Below are 23,577 nucleotides of genomic sequence, written 5' to 3' on the forward strand. Positions count from 1 at the left end.
TCCTAAACCCCCAGTGTGACTGCATTTGCGATAAGGCCTTTAAAATATCACTAAGTTTAGATGATGTCTTTAGGAGAGGCCCTAATCCAAAAGGGCTGGTGTCCTTTTTAAGAAGCGGGGGGGACTCAGGGATGTGACACGTGGAACTAGGGGCATGTGAAGACCGCGAGAAGGCGGCCATTGGCAAGCCAAGGAGGGACCCAACCTGCAGGCAACTTTGTCTTGGACTAGCAGCCTCTAGAGCTGTGTGGACGTTGTCTGTGACTTATGTCCCCATGTCTGTGGTGGGCTGTTACAGCAGCCGAAACAAACTAGTACAGGTATGTTTTCACTGTTTCAATGGCTGAGTCATATGCCGTTCTATGACTATGTAATCACTTACTTAAACAATCATGAGTATTTATGCTGTGCCTGAAGGTTTTTAATATAAGCAAGTTGGCAAGAAGCATCCTCATACATGCGCATAAATCTAATCATTTTTCAGGGTAAGGTATGAGAAATGGACTTGCAGGGTCAAAAGACGTGTTCGTGCAACATTGCGGCACACGTGGCCAAACAGGCTGGCATTTCCACTGTGGGACTTAAGTTTCAGCCCCTCCGCTTCCTGATCAACCCGACACTTTCAGTCTTTAACCTGCTCTGCGTTTGTCGGCAAAAGCAATCACTTAATTTCATAGCAAAGAATTTGAGTAGCCTGATAGTTGCTTCCTGAAATTTTCATTTCTTCTTTTTTTTTTCATTTTTTAATTTAAATTCAGTTAATGAACATATGATGTATTATTGGTTTCAGAGGTAGAGGTCAGTGACTCAATCAGTCTTAACAATACCTAGTTCCTGTTACGTCACGTGCCCTCGTCAATGTCCATCACCCAGTTACCTCGTCCCCTCTGAATCCTTCTTCACTGTTTTCCGATGTTTCATTTCTCTAGATATTTATCACCGGATGATCCTTTCTCCGGTGTGTGTTATGATATCTCTTCCCATTTGTCATTTTGTTTTGCTTTATGGTTTGCTTATCAGTACAAATAATTCTTTAAAAAATATTTATTTATTTGAGAGAGAAAGAAGGAGAGAGAGAGAGCAGGAGAGGGGAGAGGTCAGAGGGAGAAGCAGGCTCCCCTCCGAGCAGGGAGCCGAATGCGGGACACTATCCCGAGACTCGACCAACAGAGCCACCCAGGTGACCCAGCACAAACAAATCTTAAATTGTTATGTCGTGGGATCTACTAAGCTTTACTACACAGTTTCTGTCTTGGATACCATGCACCGAATTTTTTTCTTCTTCTCAAAGTATTCCCAAGTGTTTACCTAAATTTCTTTAGAGTAAATATCAAGGGGAAAGCAGAGGTCAAGGATGTTTGCTACATTGTGATGTGGAATTTAAAAAACAACAGTGTTTATATTTTTTGATAGAGCATATCCAATTACCCATGTCAAAGTGGGCGGGGCATACTGGGAGCCACTTACCCATTCCTCTGGCCCAGTGGGTCTCAGCGTGTGGTCCCTGGGAACTTGTGGAACATGCAGACTCCAGGGTCCTTCCCGAGACCTGCAGGACCAGACAGTAAGCGAGGCCAGGTCACCTATGCTATAGGCCCACCACTGATTCAGAGGCGGGATCCAGTCTGAACACCGCTGCTCTGGCTGCTGCAGACAGAGCTGCCCCCAGGACTTTGTGTGCACTTTCCCCCCAGCAGCTTCCAATGGCTTAATCCTTACCCACTGTCCCTGTCGTGAGGGAGACGTCGGCTCAGATGAGGGCATTTTCCTTACTGCTCCTTGGCTATTGACACATGCACACACAAACACACCCGTGTGTGAAAGCCCTCATTACATACGCACGCTGACGTCACTCTTTCTTGGAATGGAGCAGATTTCAGAAAGACACGGTTTGAATGCTGAGGCAGCCTAGGATCCCTCCTCTCATCCAAGGCTCTCTGGGAAGGAAGCAGGTGCCTCTGCGGATGACACTTCCGTGTTAAATATTAAAGGTCAAATGAGGTTGCTTAAATACCCTCCACACGGGATGGAGAGACCACGGCTACCCTCCTTCTTCATGGGAGCTACTAAATATTCTTTAATATGCCCGACTGTCTTGTGACAGACTTAGATACCTCCCATGCCTGCTTTCTATAGGAATGAGGGGAAATGCACAAGATAAACATTCATCTGTACAGACAACGAGTTGGGGCAGTCCTAAAGGAGAGGTGTTTCATACGCGGATGGCTTCTCGTGGCTTTGCAGCTCAGGTGGTGTGCTCCAAGAGACCAGGGCTCCGTGCTTCAGCGCACACTTACTTGCATGAACGAGCAGTGAGTGCAAACCACGGATGTCCCGGCGTGCACCGCCGGCAACGCTCATCTCGCCCGAGCAGAGTCTGCCTAGCGGGTTTCTGCTTCATTTAGAGCCGTCAATACCTCAATTAGTGCCTGCTCGCCTGCCCTGGGAGGCACGGTTCCACATTTCACTTCACGAGCCTCTGAAATCTCAAAGCCCCCTGAGAGGCGCTCGCTCATAAAATGTCTCCTGATGAACAGTCCTGTTGCCAAGCATCGCTGGCTCGGCTCTGTGTCTTCCTTTGCATGATTTATCAGCTGCCAGAAACCGGAGACCCCGAGAGCTGCCGCCTGCCAGCGCTTACACGGAGAATATCCCCCAAGCTTGCCCTGGGAGGGCTCGCTGATTTTACGTCTGGATCCGACTCACAAGGCCACAGCACCAAGTCGGGAGGAGCGCCGATTTGAGCTGCTTGGTTGTGTGTTCATGTCAGTGCGTGTGTGTGTGCGTGTGCGCGCGCGTGTGCCTGTGCACGCACGTATCCTGGCATTTACTTGGGAGCGAGGACGTGACCACCAGCCTTCAGCATCATTAACCCTGTGGTTCAGGGCGTGAAGGGAATCTCCCCCACCTTGAGCTAAGAAAAGCAAAGCAGCTGGCTCAGGCTCCCACAGGCCGTTTAACGGTGCCGCTTGGTCCTTCAGGAAAGGTGGTTTTCTGTCTGCAGAGTCATTGGTGCTATTCTGTATCTCCATAAGCTCCTTTCCAAACAGACATGGCTTTAGCATATCCAAAAAATAGGGCAAAAGACCATCCAAGCACTTTAGTTTTTTTTTATTTTTTTCTCTCCTTTTGAAAGATAAAGTTCTTAAAAAAGAAACACGTAATGGCATATTTATTTTCTGATAAACGTTGTTAAAAATTGTCTTTTTGGCTTTCATATAAAATTTGGAAAAAGAATTTAAGAGGATTCAAGTCCCCCAGTGGCTCAGGCATTGCCCTGTATGCCTCCAGCACACAGAGGTTCAGGTACTCTCACGCCTGCGCGCCTATACACGCATGCACACCGTGCACACGTAGAAGAATGCATGCACATCACACACTCACTCACAGGCAGGCCTGCGTGCACACGCATGCACACATGTACACAGACAGACCCTTCTAGCAACCTACGGCAATAATCCCTTTGGGAATAACACTCAAAACCTTCTTCTTGGAAAGTAAGCAAGCCCTTACCCCATTCTCTTCATATCAAGGGGCCAGAATTTAGAATTTAGAAAACACTCTCTTTTTCCTTTTTGTTTTAACTTATGATGTCAGTTTTAGATGGATACAACCATTATATTATTTACCAAATCCATTAATATTTCATTTAGAACCTACAAACGTGAAATCCACTTTTATACATGTTTTATTTATTGCTCAAACCTTATGAAAACCACATGACATGGTTAGATCTTTAAAATCTCTATAATCCCATCACCCTAATGCTGACTTCTTTTTCTTTTTTTTTTTCCTTCTGGCCCTTGCCTACATATGTATATATGGAAAGCTCTTCAGCCTTAGTGGAATATAAATCAAAGTCGGGAAAATAAGTCATGGATGCAAATATCAGCCAGAGAAAAAGTAACTAACACTATAAGCCTGTGCCGTCTCGGAAGGCCTTCCTGTATATTTGATCTTTGCCGCACCTCTGTACTGAGGAGGCATCACCATGGTACCCACTGAGGAATTGGGCTCAGAGTATAAATACTCATGGAAGCTTATGGTTCATTAATCGGCAGAGCCAGAACCTGGTCAACCCTTCTGATTCTGATCTCTGCGCTGTTCCTGCACGACACTCTCACAGGACCTTAGAGCAAGGCTCCAGGTGACTGGTGGCGGGGCCCATGCCCAGGACAGCCCCAGAGCCGTGCTTCTCATGCTCTGCATGCACCAGGGTCTCATGGACGGTTTCTGAGGTAGCCAGCCCCAGGGTTGCATTTCTAGCAAGTTCCCAGGTGCTGCTCCTACAGCTGGTTCAGGAGCCACTCTTGAAGAACCACTGTTGTTGACAAATTGACCACAAAAATGGGTGGTCAGGTTGTAAATTTGCACAATTCGTTTTCAGAGCTGCTTGGTATTCTCTCTTAAGTCTAAAGAAATACACATACTTTAGCTCTTTTATATGTTCTTTTATATGTTCCCTAAAGAAAGTCATGTATAAGTTTCTGGGGTTCATGTAAAGACATGTTGGTAGTCGTGTGGAATCTGAAACTTCTGAAATAATAAGCCATTGTAAATTCATGCAAAAAAATATTATACAGCAGTGAAAACACTTGAAGGCTCTGTGTATATGTTGTAGACATCATGTAAACTAACACCGAATAAAAGAAGGGAGACACCAAACAGTACAGACGGTATGATCCTATTGGATATATAGTTTGAGAACAGGCAAGAATGGGGCACCTGGGTGGCTCAGTGGGTTAAGTAAGCATCTGCCTTGGGCAAGTCACGATCTCGGGGCCCTGGTATGGAACCCCACATCAGCTTCCTGCTCAGTGGGGAGTCTGCTTCTCCCTCTCCTTCCTTCTGCTTGCCACTCTCCCTGCTTATGCTCTCTCCCTCTCAAATAAATTAAAAAAAAAATCCTAAAAAAAAAAAGAACAGGCAAGATTAATTCAGGAGTTCCTCGATACAGAACCAGGTGGGAGTAGTCTAGGCTGTCTATGTTATAATTCTTGTTCCACTGCTTACTGCCTGTGTGACCTTGACTGAGTCACTCAGTGTGTCTCTGCCTCGATTTCTGCACACCTAAATCGGGGAAAAAATAGCATCTACCTCCTAAGGTTGCTATAAAAATGAAAAACAGATAAAATTCTCAACATAGAGCTTAATACATGTTAACTATAATTATCATCATCTGTATCACACCAGATGTTTTTCAAAGGACATTTTATGTCCTTGAAACTAACACAAACAAATGAAAAGGATGTGCGTGTGTGGAGAGGGTGGGGAATGATAACTCAATAAAATAAACCAAATGTTATAACCAAATCCAGATAACCAAATTAAGAAAAGCATATGTGCATTTATGCAAGCAAACGGAAACATACACGAGGAGCCAAAGAAAGAGGGCTCTGTGGGAATGGATATTGACTCGGGACAAAAACCAGGTGGTCAAAATGGCTTTAGGGAAAAAGCAGCATATCAGAAATTAAACATAGGGTGGGGATTGCAGGGTCAAAGGCAGGCTCAAGGTCCTGGGCACTAGCCTGTCTCGGACAAGAATCCTGAGGCACAAGAAGCCCCTGGGGTGCCCTAGGGAGGGAGGTGGTGTGATCTCAGCTGTAGGAGACACCGCCTGCATCGCTGGGGGCCAGAAGGCAATACGGATCACAGCTGAAGCAGCAGAATGTGGCTGAGTCCACCACCTCGAGTGTCAGTGGGGAGAATGGCTTATCTTCTCTCTGTGTGCTTCTGCGCAAATGCTCAAAAGTTAGAACGTGGCTTTGGACCCAACTGATCTGCATGTGCACCCCCAGCCCCCGGAAGCTGCTAGTTCTGTTTCCATGGAAACTTCTTGCCTTCCAAGAACTCTTTCCGCATACGAAGAGGGAAAGCTTGACTGAAGGAGCATCCACTTCCCAGATCCTACACAGGCGGACCTGGGATCTTTACAGACTGTTGGCCAGAAACCTCCAGTCCTCACGGTCCTCTGCAGCCACCTGCGTGTCCTGGCAACACAATGGCAGGCTTCCCTGGAGCAACACACACACACACACACACACACACACACACACACACACACACACACACACAGATGCTCCCGTGCCCAAGATGGAAGCTGCAGTCTATAACCTAATCTGAGTGATTTACCACCACTTCTGCCAGATGCTCTCGGTCACGTGGACCAGGGACTCTGGTAAAATGTGGGAGGAGCTGTTCAAGGATTTGCAAACCAGGAGGTGAGGACCACTGGGAATCCCCCCGAGGGATGGCCAACACTGTAGGTTTTTTGTTTGTTTGCTTTTTTCTAATGAATATTATAGACTTCATCCAATTTCTCACGATGACATAGCCCATTTTCTTACATTTTAAAATTTATTTTTACCATCACTGTCAGAAGGAAATCAAAGTTTATTTTCTATTTTCCTTCTTTCTACCTTAATAGTTAGGAAATCTTGTTAGCCAGAATGTACCTTCTGTGCACATGGCCAGGCAGGGGGCAGAAGAAGGAAGAAATGTCCTGCGAATTGGGGGGAAATACCGTTTTTAATATCTTTTGCTTAATAGTCACACTTTTCATGTGAAATAAACTAACACTCTTCTAATAATGTCACTTGAAACAAGTACAGAGTGAATATACTATGAATCCTAAATGTTTTCTGTCTTTGCCTTGACACATTTAATCATGTCACGAGGCCCCAGCCGAGCTATCTGGAAGTGGAGCTGCTGCCGCTCTTGTTAAAGTTCAACCTCCAGTACACCCCACGGTAGCTCGGAAACATGGATTTGATTAATGGTTATAATCAAAGTAACTTCATTATGTAAGCGTCATAACCCAGCCAAGAAGATATTTTAGTATGTGTTAAGAACTTATTAATTCCTGGCTGGAGAAATCATTTTCTTTATGGGGATAAGAGCTGCCCAGTAGGTAGCCTCACTTGCTAAAACTTTTATGAACAATAAGTATTTGGACAGGAGGAATTTTTGATTCCACGGCAGTGATAATAGCACTTTGTGTTTTGTGGGGCCTTTCTTCCAACACACTCAGTGGGTTCCACTAACATAATCTCATTAATCCTGATCACAGCCTCAGGAGGCTGGAGGTCTCATTGTTCTTACAGATGAAAAAATGGAGATGAGGCTGAGAGGCAGGGACCCCAGACGGAGAAAAAGCCACTCAGCCTTTGAATGCCTGGAGAACAAGGGGGCCCAGAATGAGAAACCGTTTTCTCTAGCAAAGCGCCATAGACGTTCTCAAGAATAATGTCCAAAATAGCATTATTTGCAGTGAACCAAAGGTGGAAGCCATGCCAGGGTTCCTGGATGGAGGAATGGATAAAGAAAAGGTGGCATAAGCACCCAATAGAATGTTACTCAGGCTCCGCAAGGAAGGGTATCCTGGCACATGCGACAATATGAATGAGCCGTGATGACATGATGCTAAGTAAATAAGCCTGTCCCAGAGGGACACATACTGCAGGATTCCTCTTCTGTGAAGTCCATAAAAAAATCACATCCATGGAAATGGAAAGTAGAATGGTGGCTGGGAGAGAGAGGATTGCAATTGGGTTTTAACGGGGACACACTTTTAGTTTGGGGAGATGAAAATGTTCTAGAGACGGATGGTGGGGAAGGTTGCACAACAGCGTGAGTGTACTTAATGTCATTGACCTGCACCCTTAAGAACGGTTAAGATGGTAAATTTGATGTTAGGTGTGCTGGGGAGAATGTGTGTTCACTGGGACTGGGAGATGGAGTGTGCACTCCTTGATGCCCCCAGAGGATGCCAGGACAGGAACCACATTATCGTGAGAAATAATGTTGACGGGTTCTACTAGATTAGAAAGACTAACCACTGCGCTCCTTAGGATTTGCCCTGTGCGCACCATCTTCATTACGGCAGTAGAGAAAAAGAAGGCTGCCAGCTCCTTGTTCCATCTTCCAGACTTCCAGTCCAAGAGACTGTCTCCTCCCAGCTTCTTTGCCCCCTGGCATGGGCCCCTGAGTTCTCCAGAGCCCTGAGCTTGGGGTTTAATGTTCTTCAGCCACCACCTTGAAATTCTTAATAATTTTGTCTTCAGTTTGTGTTTGTAAGTGAAGTCCGACAGATCAGTGGAGCTTGAACTGGGGAGCTGGGGCCTCAGTCTCAGTATCTTCCACCTCCCACTGCCACCTCTCTCCCCATTCTAACACTCCTGGAGCCCCAGGCTCCCCTTTCCTGCAATCACCCATTCAACAATCCTTGAGGTCCTCCTGGCCTGTGGACCTTAGGGTGTGTTGGAAGATCAAAGTCAGGCTCCACACAGCATCTCCAAGCACCTCCATGCTTGGCCAGGAGCTTTCAGAAGGTGGCTCAGAATACCATTGGGGTCACCCTTCCAAGAGCTGGCTATGGCCGTCACTCTGTGGAAGGGGGACTTGGCAGGTGGTCGGGGTACATGCGTATGCATGCCAAGTTTCAGGCCTTGTCCTGATGCCTGGGAAAGCTGGCACTTGGCCAGCCCCAAATTCAAGGAACTATATATTGGCTAATATAATTCAAATTTCTAAAAAAGGGGAAAAATTAATTAGAAAATATAAACCCTTATGACACATGGAGAGAGAGAGAGGACACAAAAGAATGAAGAAAGCTTTATGTTTTAGAAATTTAACAGCATCTTTTTCCTGCTCTCTTAACAAAGGGCCCCACATTTTTGTTGTTGTTGTTATTGCAAATGGCAAGATTTTTAATGGCTGCATAGTATTCCATTGTATATATATACCACATCTTCTTTTTTTCTTTTTTTATTTCTTTTCAGCATAACAGAATTCATTGTTTTTGCACCACACCCAGTGCTCCATGCAATACATGCCCTCCATAATACCCACCACCATGCTCACCCAACCTCCCAACCCCTCCCCTCCAAAACCCTCAGATTGTTTCTCAGAGTCCACAGTCTCTCATGGTTCATCTCCCCTTCCAATTTCCCCCAACTCCCTTCTCCTCTCTAACACCCCTTGTCCTCCATGCTATTTGTTATGCTCCACAAATAAGAGAAACCATATGATAATTGACTCTCTCTGCTTGACTTATTTCATTCAGCATAATCTCTTCCAGTCCTGTCCATGTTGATACAAAAGTTGGGTATTCGTCCTTTCTGATGGAGGCATAATACTCCATAGTGTATATGGACCACATCTTCCTTATCTATTCATCCATTGAAGGGCATCTTGGTTCTTTCCACACTTTGGTGACTGTGGCCATAGCTGCTATAAACATTGGAGTACAGATGGCCCTTGTTTTCACTACATCTCTATCTTTGGGGTAAATACCCAGTAGTGCAATTTCAGGGTCATAGGCAAGCTCTATTTTTAATTTCTTAAGGAATCTCCACACTGTTCTCCAATGTGGTTGCACCAACTTGCATTCCCACCAATCGTGTAAGATCAAAAGCTTCTGCACAGCAAAGGAAACAGTCAACAAAACAAAGAGACAACCCACAGAATGGGAGAAGATATTTGCAAATGACAGTGCAGACAAAAGATTGATATCTAAGATCTATAAAGAACTTCTCAAACTCAACACACACAAAACATAATCATATCAAAAAATGGGCAGAAGATATGAACAGACACTTCTCCAATGAAGACATACAAATGACTATCAGACACATGAAAAAATGTTCATCATCCCTAGCCATCAGAGAGATTCAAATTAAAAACACATTGAGATACCACCTTACACCACATAGAATGGCCAAAATTAGCAAGACCGGAAACAACATGTGTTGGAGAGGATGTGGAGAAAGGGCCTCACATTTGTGCTTTGCTCTGGGTCCAGAATTCACGTAGCCGGTCCTGCTAAGCAGTCTCAAATATGCAGCAGGCTTACAGGAGAGATGTTATTTTGCAGCAGAGGAACTGGGGCCATCAGAGATGTCATGGGGAGTCTCCCCAATGGATCCAGCCCCAGGTCCAGGAGAATGCATACTTGGGCTGCCCCATGCCCTGTGTTCTGAGGTGGGCCTGTGTCTGGTCCTCCATTATGGTTGGACAAAGAGGATTTGCACTTGGATTCAGGAGATCTACGATCTCCTTCCTTCTAGATTTTCCATTTACTTCCTGGTTGCATGGCTCTAGGCTTATTACTTCACTTCCCTGATCTTCTTTTAGGATGGGTAAATGGAATTAAGGATTCCAGGGGAGGGGCAGCTCAGTCTGGTAGGTGTCTGCCTTCAGCTCAGGTCATAATTCCAGGGTCCTGAGATGGAGCCCCAGATCCGGCTTCCTGCTCAATGGGGAGTCTGCTTTTCCCTCTGGCCCTTCCACTGTTTGTGCTTGCTCTCTCTCTCTCTCTCTCTCTCTTCTTCTCTCTCCCAAAAATAAATGAAAACCCTTAAAAAATGAGGAAGAAGAAGAATTCCAGGGAGGACAGGTTAGGGAAAACTGTTCATGTCAGAAGATAACATTGATGCAGTACTTTTACAGTGAAATGGATGTTTTAAAAATCTTACAAGATGTGGACATTGTTGCTATAAACATTGGCATGCATGTATGTTAATTGAATTTAAATTTTAAAAAAAAATTTAAAGAAAGATGCTTTTTAAGAAAAAAAAAATCCTACAAGATGAGATAGATCTTTGAATTACGGGTTTGCCATTAGGAAAATGGCATAAAGGGCATGTGTCCCAATGCAGTCAGTCTTAAACCCTCTAGTTCTCTGGTCCTTGATTATAAATAAGGCAAAAGGGGAGAAGATGCCGGATATTAAACGAATCAGGGCATTTACTTACACTCTCTTTTTCATTTTTCCCCAATTCAAGATAAGTATTTAGTACCTGGTTGTCTCAGAGCATCTGCATGGGCATATGTTAATATAAATTTTAAATCCAATGAATCTGCTAAAAATATTATTTCTACATCTCTCACATATATTTGTAGCAAAACATAAAATTTATTTAAAGTGGAATTTATCAGTAGGTCTAGGGGCAGAACGTCTATCCCTCAGGTTGTTTTATGGGTAAAATATATGTGGGGCATATGAGAAAGTTTCCAACACAGAATCCGCACTCAAGTAAGTTAGCTATTGTTGTTACTGGTATTCCTATTGTTGTTGCTGAATTGTGAGAGAAAGAGAGAGAGAGAAGAAGGGGAAAAATTAAGGAAGGAAGAAGAGAAAGACAATAAAGTGGGAAGGAAAAGGACAGAGAAAGTGAAGGAGCATTCAAGCTATCAATGGCCCAAGAGATCAACCCATAGAGTTGTTATGGCCCAGGCTGTATATTAGGATCACTTGGAAAGCTTCAAAGAGAGCCATTCCTGAGCCCCACCCCCAGAGACCCTGCCTCTGTTGGTCTGGCATAGGGCCTGGGCAATAGTCTATTAACTACTCAGGTGACTACAGCTTCTGAGATGCAGCCCAGGTTCAGAGTGTCCCGTCCCATTCAGCACCCCTAGGAATCAGGAAGGTGGTCTTGCCCACTCCCTGTCTTGGATGGTGTGAGGTTAGGGCCCAGGCTCTGTGTTCCTAATCCCCTTCACACTTTACCCTCCGATATGACATTTGTGAGAGCAGCACCAGACACCCCATCATATCTACAGAGTCCAGAGTAAGGCACATGCAATGGGTTACAGCCCCGAGCAGCAGAATTCAAGAAGGGGGCTTCCATCTTAGTGCCTTAATGTCTTGGTGATCTTTGAGATGCTCACTGATTCATGTTTTCACCCAGTCTATTTTAAAATAAAATAATGAAAATTCTATATTCAGTAAATTTTGATTTGCTGATGAGGTAACACTGAAATAAATTTAGATTCAAATCTGTGCATGAAATATTCATTGTGGAATCCAGGCAGTGGGTATATGGCTGTTCAACTTTCCATATGCTTGAAATTTTTCCAGTCAAATGTTGGAGGGGGATTTAAAAAAAAAAAAAAAAAGTACTTAAAGGGGCGCCTGGGTGGCTCAGCCAAGCATCAAAGTCTTGATTTAGACCCAGGTTATGATCTCAGGGTTGTGAGACTGAGCCCTGCACTGGGCTCGGTGCTCAGCACCAAGTCGGCTTAAGATTCTCTCTCCCTCTCTCTCTCTGCCCCACCCCCCAAAATTCACACTTCCTCTCTCTCTCAAAAAAAAACAAAAAAAAAAGAAAGAAAAAAGAAAGTACTTGAAGAAGCGGGCTTAAGATATGTCTTCATCTCGTCTGAGAATATCCGCCTCCGTGGCTCTCCCACCCTTTGTCCCTGCCTCTGTTTTCCAGCCTTGTTGCCTCAATCTTGGACCACACCCTCTTCTGCCACCTCTGTTTGGACTAAGTGAAGGACCAAGGGACTGCCCCATCAGGAGTGAGGCAGGGCTTTCCTGCTCAAATATGGGGAGTTCTAGGCACCCAGGAAGGTTGGCCACTCTTTACTGGGGTCACTACTGAGGATAGTATACTGAGAATAGGACTCTTTTTTTTTTTTAAGATTTTTATTTATTTATTTGACAGAGAGAGATCAGAAGTAGGCAGAGAGGCAGGCAGAGAGAGAGGAGGAAGCAGGCTCCCCGCTGAGCAGAGAGCCCGATGTGGGACTCGATCCCAGGACCCTGAGATCATGACCTGAGCCGAAGGCAGAGGCTTTAACCCACTGAGCCACCCTGGCGCAAGAGAATAGGACTCTTTTAAGTCAGATCCTGGTTGACTCCTCTCCAAGCCTTTGACACCCACTTCTCTATTCTTGTTTTCTCTTTCTTCTCTAAAAGGAAGGAATCAAACCAGATGATCATGATGGGCAGGTTGTCTAGTTAGAGATTATCCAGGCTTCTTGGTGTTTTGTTTTGTTTCTTTTTCACTGCTAGTTTCAGCAGAGCCGAGGAGGGAAAAAAGAAATAAAAATGTATTTGAATCCATTTTGTGCCATTAAAAGAGGAGAGTAATGCTTGCAACTAATCTTGAATATCAGCAGTTTATTAATAGAAATGTCCACCGTCCTGTATCCCTGAGTTGAGAAAGCAACATATGCATCAACTCTTTGCTGAATCACCTGTCAAACAGAGTGATGTGCAGTTCACATCCATAGGATTTACTGTTATGAATAAGATTAGCTAATGCTCTCAGGTCAACTCACCACCTCCTCAGTGTCCCTGTATTGTGGGAACACTCCTGAAAAGCATCAATATGGTGACTCACTCCTCGAGGCGGTCTTCTGGTCAGTGTAAAACAGCAAAAGCTGTTGGCAGTGGAGGCAGGGGAGAGAGCCCTGATTTCTAGTGTTTGCCAATGTCGGTGGTGTAAATCCTCCCACTGTTGTCAATTTCAGGTAAAGTAGGTCACGTCCCTCGAGTGTGAGTTGAGCTACAGGGTGTCCCACTTTCCCTGGCTGCTGAAAGGGGCTCCACTACACCACTGCATCTTTCTGCTGCAAGAAAGTAGGTCAGAGGGTACTCCCTTGTGTCATAAGAATGCAAACTTCCAGAAGATTGAGATGTTGTTAGGTGATACCACGGTTTATGAAGGACACTGATAAACCAATGCATCATGGTGTCAAATGGCACCTTGCTTAATGGGTAACTTTTCAGAAGCACTGAGCACACAGTCTCTGAACAAGAGCTCTCTTGATCTAGATTTCCTTTGCCCCCACTGCCTCTGCTTGGTACTAGTCCCTGCTAAATTACTCCCTCCATTTATTATGCTTCAGAAATCCTTGCAAAAAGCACTGCTCTGCTGACATGTTGTCATCTCTCAGCAACCATGACCATGACAGGCGGAAAGGTCATACTTCAAACATTAGCATTGCAAAGAGCCATGATAATGATCCATTTTTAAAAAGTCTTTTTGCCCATTTCTTTACAGGGCTACAAATACTTGGGTGGGATTGGAGAATGTGGGCTGGTCAGAACATTTCAAACCAAATACTGAGTTTATTCACAAGACCCAAAATACCTGTTTTGGTGGGACACTCTTCCAAAGGAGGTATGTGAGTAGAAAAAGAAACATCTTTTGCAGAGTAAGATGGACAAACCACGAACAAGCCAGAGGGTGATGATTTCGGCAAGGCATGGCTCCCACATGGAGTGCAATTAAGCTTTTCTTTATTAGGACAAGGAAAGAACAGAAAACAGGTCCTCAAAGCAATGCTGCATTTTTTCTTAGGGAGCAATAGTACATTCTTCCAGTGGATTGTTTTAAAGAAATAGGAAATTACCTTCTGGTAACAGCAATCTTCAGAGTGCCTTTCCTCCCCTGCATAGAAGCTCATAAGGTAGGACAGAAACCCATTATTTCAGAATTGGTTCACTCTCCTAAGAAGAAGAAGAAGAAGAAATGACAAAATACCCTTGACTTGCCGTGTCCTCACGGGAAATCTCTCTGTTTTCATTCTCTGCCACTTTGCAAATTTCTTCCTCCTGTCTGGCAGCAAACACTCCCCATTGTAGGGCTTACATGCCCCTGACACTGTGAGGCACTAGCATGGACTGATTTCTAGAACCCAGCTCGGCCACCAGAGCTCCTGCATCCTGTGCTCTGCTCAGGGAGCTACAGGAATCAGGCCCCCGACTGGAGAGACCAGGGGGTCACGTTTCAAACTCAATCCTGTGTGAGTTTCACAGTTTCTGACTCATGTTTCCCAGCTCCGAGAGGAAGAATGAAAAGTAAGTATATGCTTCTTGGATACACAACAGATTTGTTCTCAGTTTTGCAAGGTCACATTTGGTGGCTGCAGGATCTTTAATTATCGTGACTTAGCACTTCGTTCTTATGAGAAGAAAAACCTTGGTTACTGGATTGGAGCCTGAGCCAAAAATGTCTTTGGAAAGAAGCTTTAGGAAGGAGATGTGCCCCAAATCCTGAGCAGACCGCAGACCCCAAACGAAAGTCTGCATCCATTTCTCATCTGAAGACCTCTCCCCCTTCAGGGCATGAAGAAGTAAGTGCCTGCCACCAGAGGCATGGAGAAGCCATCAGTCTATGCTTTTATGGCACCAACTCTGTGCTGCGGGCCGGCTTTGCTAATCCTCTCAACAATAATCTTCTCCCTGTGTCAAGAACAAAACTGAGGCACAGAGCAGATGAGTGACTGGGGCCACACAATGTGCAAGGAGTGCATCTGAGAGTCACACTCAGCCTGTGCAACACCAGGTGGTACCGGCTGATGATTACCCAACCTATAACAATGATTTTGAAACTGGGGGTTAGTTTGGAAACTATATGTGCTGTACAGTACATCTTTCTCTGCAAAGCCATCCAATAGAAATTGTGTTGTTTGTTTGCTTTCAAAATGGAACATCTGCCATATTCCCCCCAAAGAGCCAAGACCTGGGATTAAGGTCAGCTCAAAAACAGTTCTTCGTCTCCTATTGTGGAAACACCCAAAATAATAATAATTAATAAATATAATGGTTTATACTTCTTTCTCATATGAAAGAAGTATATGAGCCTGGAGTGAGGCAGGCTAGCTTGGACATGATAGCTTCATGGTGTCATCAGGGACCCAGGCTCCCATCTCCAGAATCATCTCATGGTCCGAGATGACAGCTGGCACTCCAAGTATTAGATCCTGATGTCAGGCTGGAACAGGAGGAAACAGAGAAAGCCCAAAGGGATTCCAACCAGCAAAGCTCGTCTCCCAGGAGACCTAGATGCATCATTGCCTTGAAGTGGCAGTACCCAACTGTAGGAAAAACTTGGAAACACATTCTTATTCAGGTGTATTTTTAATAATGTTCCTTATAATGTCCCTTGATAAAAGCTGGGGAAAGAGGGAAAATGGGCTTCTAGAGGCAACTGGAAATTTCTGCACAGTCCACAGTCCATACTACTGGGCCTCATAATAATACCCCTGAGCCCAAATTGAGCAAGAGAAAGGAACAGGAGTAGGATGGTTTGATCTTGGCTTTCTGGAGAATGTGTGTTTGCAGATGCTACACTCAGAATTTGGGAGATTTAGCTACCCAGTCTCCGCCAGAGCTGGAGACATATACACATCTTGCTTGGACACCACCTCTTTCATTACAGGAAGTTTGTAGATCAGACCATGTGGCCTCTGCCAACAGATAACTGGAAGGGACTGATCACACTTCGCTGTTCCTCTCCACCTCTCAAGTTAGGTTAGTCACTTCCTTTCCATTCAGGAGAAGGGTCAGGAGTGTTGTTTTTATCAACGATCCTCCCACATGGAAGCACGAGTGAGGGGCATTTCCCCCCAAAACCACCTGGTCCATTTTGGCTGCTGGAGCCCCAGTTTTTTAATGATGTTCTTGTTACTATATTTCTGGTTTGCAAATTTTTCTGCATACATCCAACAGTATGCTAGGAAACATTTAACCACCAGATCTCCAAAAACATGTACAAATAATAATAAAATATATCATATTCAGCACTGTCATTTCTGTAGAGCAAATTTCTTCTCATAAAATACTTCAGTTGCCTTTGTACGAATTCTCGTGTCTGGAACCACCATATGGCTGCTGTTCTGAACCAGTGTTGTTCCAACACAAAGGTCATTCAGTGCTTTTGTTTGGAGTAACAGGGAAGATGGAAGCGAAACAGGAAGACTAATTAGGCAATGTCATTCCTTTATCAATGGTGTGAATGAATTGTTTGCTGAATCAGATGAACCAGACTCCTTTGCTAAATCTTGCATACTAGAAGAATCATGTCTCAATACTTGGAGCTACATAAAATGCAATAGCTTCAGACACTTTGTCTTGTTATTAACTTTTTCTCCATCTTTTTCTTAAATCCAAACAATCCACAAGACAATAAACCAAGCCTGATGCATAGCATCTACAAAAGTGGAGCATACACTGACTCATTAACTCCTAAGTCCCACAGGTCCCTGGCAGTCGATTCTACACAAATCCACCAGTATCTCCCCGAGTTGCCAGGCAAGGCCATCCAGGACCCCAAATCCCTGGGGGCCTGGGGCAGCAGTCAGCATTACACATGTCCCCCAGTACTCCTTCTCTTACTCCCTCACCCCAGACACCTCCATTTTTCAATGTTGGTTAGAGTGAGGTCCATGATCATCATCACAGACCCAGTGGGGGCAAAGCAGGAGAGTGACTCCTCACTTTAAACTCAGATAAATCTACACATCGACATACATCCCAGTGAAAGCATAAATATTTTGCTCCTAGGGTCTTCTATAACAATAAGTTGACAATTATGGGCTAAATATAACAGAGATTGCCCCTATCTTGGATACTTGAATTTTTTTTTTCCTATTTTCATCCACACATTTTGCCCTCAGTTTTATCCAGTGAATCTTACAATAGGCAACCAATTCCTATCTTTAGAAGATCAAGTAATTGTAGGAAAAGAAGAAAACATCTTAGGAGATTCTCAAATAATTTAGCTCCTTAAAACATACTTTTTAAAAATAGAAACTCCACTGCATTTCAGATTTGTAACTAATTTTATACTATACACAAATATGGAGTTTACTGTTACCGTGGAAAAGAATTTTTCACCAGTAGGAAAGACCCCGACTTAACACACTGAACATACCTGAATGCATCCTAAATAGCCAGTCCTCCACCATTGAGGACGTGCCAAGAGTCCACTCACCGCTAGCATGACCAGAATTCAACAGTTTCTCCTGATTCTTCCTCCAAATCTCTTGGGGGAAAGTGGCACTTCCACCTTCCTTCTGGTATATTTTCAAGGGATGATATCAAGTGATGTTTATGGAGAGATTTTGAGTCGGTCCTTACCTTCGCGTGAATAAAATGTCCACACAACACACTTCTCCTACCCTCCTAGACACATAAGATGTTTTTCACTAGCAATTCTGGAAAGAAATTTTAAGGAATGAAAAAAAAAGAAAGAAAGAAATAGTTCCGTCTCTTAGTAAACAAACCACACCAGACCAATTTAACATTTTTTTTCAGTGGTTTGAGGATCATCATTTGAAAACCCATGATGACAGTCTTCCGGGTGTGGGGAATGTTGAGTACAGGGTGAGGGGGGAAGGCACACTGTGCTTACCAACCCCAAGGGGCTGTGGCCACCATGGTCTTGAGGTGTGTGCTGTTCCGCCATCTTCTCTCACTTCAGCTTCTCAGTGGCTCAACGAGGACAGTCTGTTGCTCAGGCAGGAAAACCATTTAACCATACTCCTCTGTCCTTCATATAAACAAGAAAAGACTTAGAGCATCTAGAGTTTTCTCCCACTGCTAGAATGTTTGCATTTTGTAACTATCTTAGGGCTATTTAGGAGTTCTCAGACACTATTTATGATTGCTTCATTTTTTCCCCTGGAGAAGTTCCCATACATGTTTCCTATGGTTGAGGTTTGCTGAAATCATGCCACACTCTAAAGACAATTCCCACTTTCTGTTTCAAGGGAAAGCGATAAGGAGACACAGGCTGGTTCAGCCTCTCTCCATAACTATGTTCAGGGAAGTAGTCCCCGACACCATAATGAGCATGCATCACAGTGTACCAGACAGGGCGGGATCACACATAAGGCTCCATGCAAGAAAGCAGATGTGCTCCCACTGCCCCTGGGGCACACATATTCAGTGCTCCTGCTCAGTTGCCTCTTGGTCCTTCCACACACCAGATGTTTAAGTTCCATGCCTGCTATTCAAAGGTTTTCGGTAATATTCAGAACCCTTTGATGGTGGAGGGTGCAAATTGGCAAGCAAGAGTATCTGATGGGGGGGGGTCTTCTCTGCCCCCTGTTCCCCCAGAGCCTCCCTATGGCCTCCTCTCCTACAGTGGACATCCTTGGAGAAGGATGCCATGTCTCCCTTTGGCCTCTCCCAGTGGAGTGTCCATTCAGCCTCCTTTCTGGGTAGGGCCCCTCAGCTTGTGAGAATTGGGACCAGCTAAGGGGGCATTGGTCCTTCTCCCAGTGGGATGGAGAAGTGGAATAGGTTACAAAGGTCCCCATCTGGTGTCCCAGACTCAGAGCTCAGCAGCCCCTTTCTCATGCTGCTGCACAGGCTGCCACAGGAAGCCTTCTGCCTTCTGCCTGATCTCAGAGAAGGAGGAGCTTCAGCCTCTGTATTTGCTTTACTCTCTAAGGTGGCATGTGTCGACCTCTCCCGGCAGCTGACAACTTCCTCACGACCCTCAGCTCCTCTGCAGGGCAGCACTGTATTGGCCATTGGGGTTTCTCCAGCCAGTGAGTATTAAGCTGGCGCTCACCTCCCAGCTTTGCCCTGCATGTGGTTGAAGGGGAATATTCCTGCCCTGCATCATAAACTGAATCCTAACAGCCTCCCCCTTTCCTCTTCTGTGTTGTCTTCTGACACAGACATTGGGAAAATGGTGAAGCCAGCCATTTGGAATGACAGGTGGCAGTTTCTCAAAATGTTAAACAGAATTTCCATGTGACCCAGCAGTTCCTCCTAGGGACCTACCTGGGACAAGTGAAACCATAGGTTCTTGCAAGAAACCGCACCCAAATGTCGATAGCAGCATTGTCCATAATATCCCCAAAGTGGAAACAATGCCAATGTGTACCAACGGTGGATGAGCGAACCGAATGTGGAAATCCCATGCAATGCAGTATTACCCAGCTCAAAAAAGGAACAAAGAACTGGTACACACTACAGAATGGATAAATCTGGAAAATATGCTCAGTGAGAAAAAGCCATGAAGTCAGACACGGAAGAATACCTACTGTGGGGTCCCGTGTACAGGAAATGTCCAGAAAAGACCAATCTAGAAGGATGAATGTCAGTTGGCGATTGCCTAGGACTGGGGTAGGAAAGGACTATAAGTGGGTGGGGGTGCGAAGTCCTTTCAAGGTTATGGAAATGTTCTAAAACTTGTTGTGGTGATAATTATACAACTCTATATACTTGTGTTGAGCTGTTACTGTGTGTGTGTGTGTGTGTGTGTGTGTGTGTGTGTTGGATAATGTAAATATACTTGTGTTGCCCTCCAAAATTCATACTCACCTGAACCTCAGAATATGACTTCATGTAGAAATAAGTTATTTGAAGATATCTTAATTAATTAAGATGACATCACAATGTTTGAAGGTGGGTCCTAAATCTAGTGACTGGTGTCCTTTCAAGAAATGCACACGAAAACACAGCAAAACCCTCAAGGGGGAGCATGATAGGAAATAGGGGCAGAAAAATGGGGGCAGGGGCGCCTGGGTGGCTCAGTGGGTTAAGCCGCTGCCTTCGGCTCAGGTCATGATCCCAGGGTCCTGGGATCGAGTCCCGCATCGGGCTCTCTGCTCAGCAGGGAGCCTGCTTCCCTCTCTCTCTATCTGTCTGCCTCTCTGTCTACTTGTAATCTCTGTCTGTCAAATAAACAAATAAAATCTTTAAAAAAAAAAAGAAAAATGGGGGCAGACACGAGGTGATACGGTCACAAGCCAAGGAGCAGAGGCCTCCAAAAGCCAGAAGAGGCAAGGAAAGACTCTTCCCTAGAACTCGAGAGGGAGTGTAGCCCTGTGAGCACTTTGATTTGGCCTGGCCTCCAGACCTGTGAGAGAACAGATTTCTGCTGTTGAAAGCCCCCCCAGCTCCTGGTGGTCCGTTACAGCTGTCCTAGGAAATGAAAGAAATCCATGTACACTATGGAGTACTATTCCTCTGTTAGAAAGGACGAATACCCAACTTTTGTATTGACATGGGTGGGACTGGAGGAGATAATGCTGAGTGAAATAAGTCAAGCACAGAAAGAGTCAAGTATCATACGGTTTCACCTACTTGTGGAGCACAAGGAATAACACGGAGGACATGGGGAGATGGAGAGGAGAAGGGAGCTGGGGGAAATCGGAGGGGGAGACAAACCGTGAGAGACTGTGGACTCTGAGGAACAATCTGAGGGTTTTGAAGGAGAGAGGGTGGAGGTTTTGAGTGAGCCTGGTGGTGGGTATTAAGGAGGGCACGGATTGCATGGAGCACTGGGTGTGGTGACTAAACAATGAATTCTGGTACACTGAAAAGAAATTTAAAAAAATATTTTTGAATAATAAAAAAAAGAAACCCCATTCAGTTGTACACTTAAAGCGGGTGATTTCTATGGTAGGTAAATTAGTCCTCAATAAAGCTGTTGAGAAAATTCAATTTTCTCTGGAACCGGCTGGAGGAAGTGAGTGATCAGGACGGAAGGCCGGGGCTCACGAGGCAGGCTGGCTCCCACACACGTGTGCTGAGGAGGGATCTCTCCGCAGCTGTGGCTAAAACGAGGGACTCGCAGTGCTGTTCACTCCGTGCCTCTGCCTCTCTGCCACACACATGCTGACTGGGGGTGGGCTCTTCTGTAGGCATCCAGGCTACCGAACTGGGAGACTTTTTACACCACGTTGTGGTACGTCTCAAACCACCTCGGTGCACTGTGGGGGAAGACGGGACTCAGTACTGCCAGTCTGAAAAGAAGACACAGTGCTTCTCTGGTCACCTGCCCAAGGAGCAGTGGAGGGCTTCTGAGGTGGCCAACAAAGTACTCAATGTGAGCTTGACCTTAGAAAGGAAGAAGGGCCTTTCTCCCCATGATCTTAGAAATGAGGCCAAAACCATGTAAAAATACAGCTTTATTTGGTTGTTTTTCAAGCCTCCTGGTCCTTTTTTCAGAGTGTATTTCTTCCTTCGTGTGTGTGTGTGTTTGTGTTTAAATTCTTAAACATTCTGTATGTAACTGTGTCTGATCAGTCTAGCATCAGACATGCTTGGGCTGCTTCTCAGTGATGGTGGGTCATTGTCTCGCCTGTTTCATACTTCTGGTTTCTTAGCTCAAGTTCGGCAGAGGCTTACCTGGGGGAACTGCGATGGAGCCTCCCTCTGGACTGTGTTTGTGTTTCTTGTGCTAGGATCTTCAGGCCTGTGGCCAAAGTAGGGTCACCAGCATCGCAGCCTCTCAGCATGACTCCAACTCCAAACCCACGTAGAGTCAGACCAGCTATGGATTCTCAGGGGATACTTGTTTCCTTCACTCGTAACACGAGCCAAGGCAGTTCCCTTCTCACTTCGCCTGTGTGGCTCTTGTCATTGTTACAGTTACTTGCTCTGAAGGTAGAGCCCTTTGAGGAGCCTGGTTTGAAGGGCCCACTTTTAACTCCCTGCCTCTCAGGTAGTCAGGATCCTAATACTTCTGGTCTTTCAACATCCACTTCTGTCCCCAGCTCCTGGGATTTCTCTCGCTCTCTTATAAGCTCAGCATGCATTCAAAACGATGCACATTCTGTGCTGCCCTGCATTTCTAGCTGGTGTGCAGAATGGGAATAGGGTCTTAAGTCACCCAGCATGGTGCCAAGAATGGAGGTCTTAAGATTAATTTTGAGGTGGGAGTGGGGAACCTGAGAAGTTCACAAATAAAGCTTTCTATATTCTTGGTGAACTGGGGATGAGATTCCCTGTCATGTGGTGGGACAGGGGTGGGTCTGAGGTCTCCTGGTGACCATGACAGTTCCTAACAACTGTGGGAGATGAGCTAGCTAGAAGTCACCTCAGGGAGTGGTCGGCAGTGATCAGGCCTCCAACCTAAGTTGATTAATAAGATTTCAGAGTTCCAGAGTTGAAAATGGTAGTTAGAAACTGTCCTCTAATGGAAGGCCCCTCTCCAGTGTATTCAGAAGTAAAATCATTTCCCTTTGTGTCCGAGAGGACATGGGCTGTGCTCTGAGACCACAGAGTGTGCTGGGGAGGAAACGCCCCCCCCCCATGTGAAATCCTGCAGCAGCTTCTAAATAAGTGAGCTGACGGTTCATTTCCCCAGGTCTCATTTTTCTGGCACCTCCCACTCTCTTCTGTTCATGATTTTTGCTCCGCAGTTTCTTGAATACATTGTATTTCTAAAAGAAACCCCTTGTTCAGCATGATTTCGCCGAGTGTTACGGTGGGGAAATCAGGAATGCCTCTTTGCCAAGTAAGTCGTGTCCCTCTTGGGTTTTCAGTTCCTGCGATGATAACGTCCTATCCAAACACAACCCTGGCCACTCAGGGTCAGAAGAAAGAAATGAGCTGCGCAGCCCATGGCGAGAAGCCCATCATAGTGCGCTGGGAGAAGGAGGACCGGATCATTAACCCCGAGATGGCCCGTTACCTCGTGTCCACCAAGGAGGTGGGCGAGGAGGTGATCTCCACTCTGCAGGTAAAACACGGTGAACGCGAGAGATCAGAGTCCACCTTCACCGGCGGGATAGTCCTGTCCTTCCATCTAAGCGGGGGCACGTGGGGGAAAGACAGCAAGTAGTCTTTCAGGACTTACTGAAGCGCACCACTTCTCTCCCTTTCCTTACAGCGACATTACTGAGTCGCCTGCAAAACTAGGGCTTGACCTTACGTGTTATGAATAGAATGATGACACACATGCCAGGGAACCCAACTGGAATAAAAAAATGGGGTGAATTGGGTCTCTTAATGACAGTTCATCCTGGAGAAATGACCGCCTACCCTGTGCCCCGTTTTAACGTCCTGCAGAAACAGAAGTTAGATGGGCTTTATAAGGAAATACGTTTTGCTGTTTTGGGAAAAATCCAATATAAAAACTTCATTCCTTCATAGAGGATCACAAAAGCTACAAAAAGTATGATAGCCCCTTATATTTTTTAGTACTGTCAGTAATTAACTGAGTGGTGTTTGTAGTTGGGGGAGAAGAGGCTCTGTAGCTACCCGGGGAAAAAGAATGCCCCGTGTTTGAACCACTGACACTGATTCGGGGC

At 45.3% G+C, this 23,577-nt stretch overlaps 1 protein-coding gene across 2 annotated transcripts in view; it reads left to right on the top strand.

Annotated features, from left to right (window-relative positions):
• Window positions 1-23,577, top strand: part of DSCAM (DS cell adhesion molecule) — a 745,695-nt gene that overhangs the window by 584,813 nt on the left and 137,305 nt on the right. For both annotated transcript variants that reach the window (XM_082722200.1, XM_082722199.1), the window contains exon 12: window positions 22,810-23,006. In XM_082722200.1, coding sequence (XP_082578326.1) covers window positions 22,810-23,006 — 197 coding nt within the window. The remainder of the gene's footprint in view (window positions 1-22,809; window positions 23,007-23,577) is intronic.

Source organism: Mustela nivalis (genome assembly GCF_964662115.1).
Source record: "Mustela nivalis genome assembly, chromosome: 1".
Classification (NCBI taxonomy): Eukaryota; Metazoa; Chordata; class Mammalia; order Carnivora; family Mustelidae; genus Mustela; species Mustela nivalis.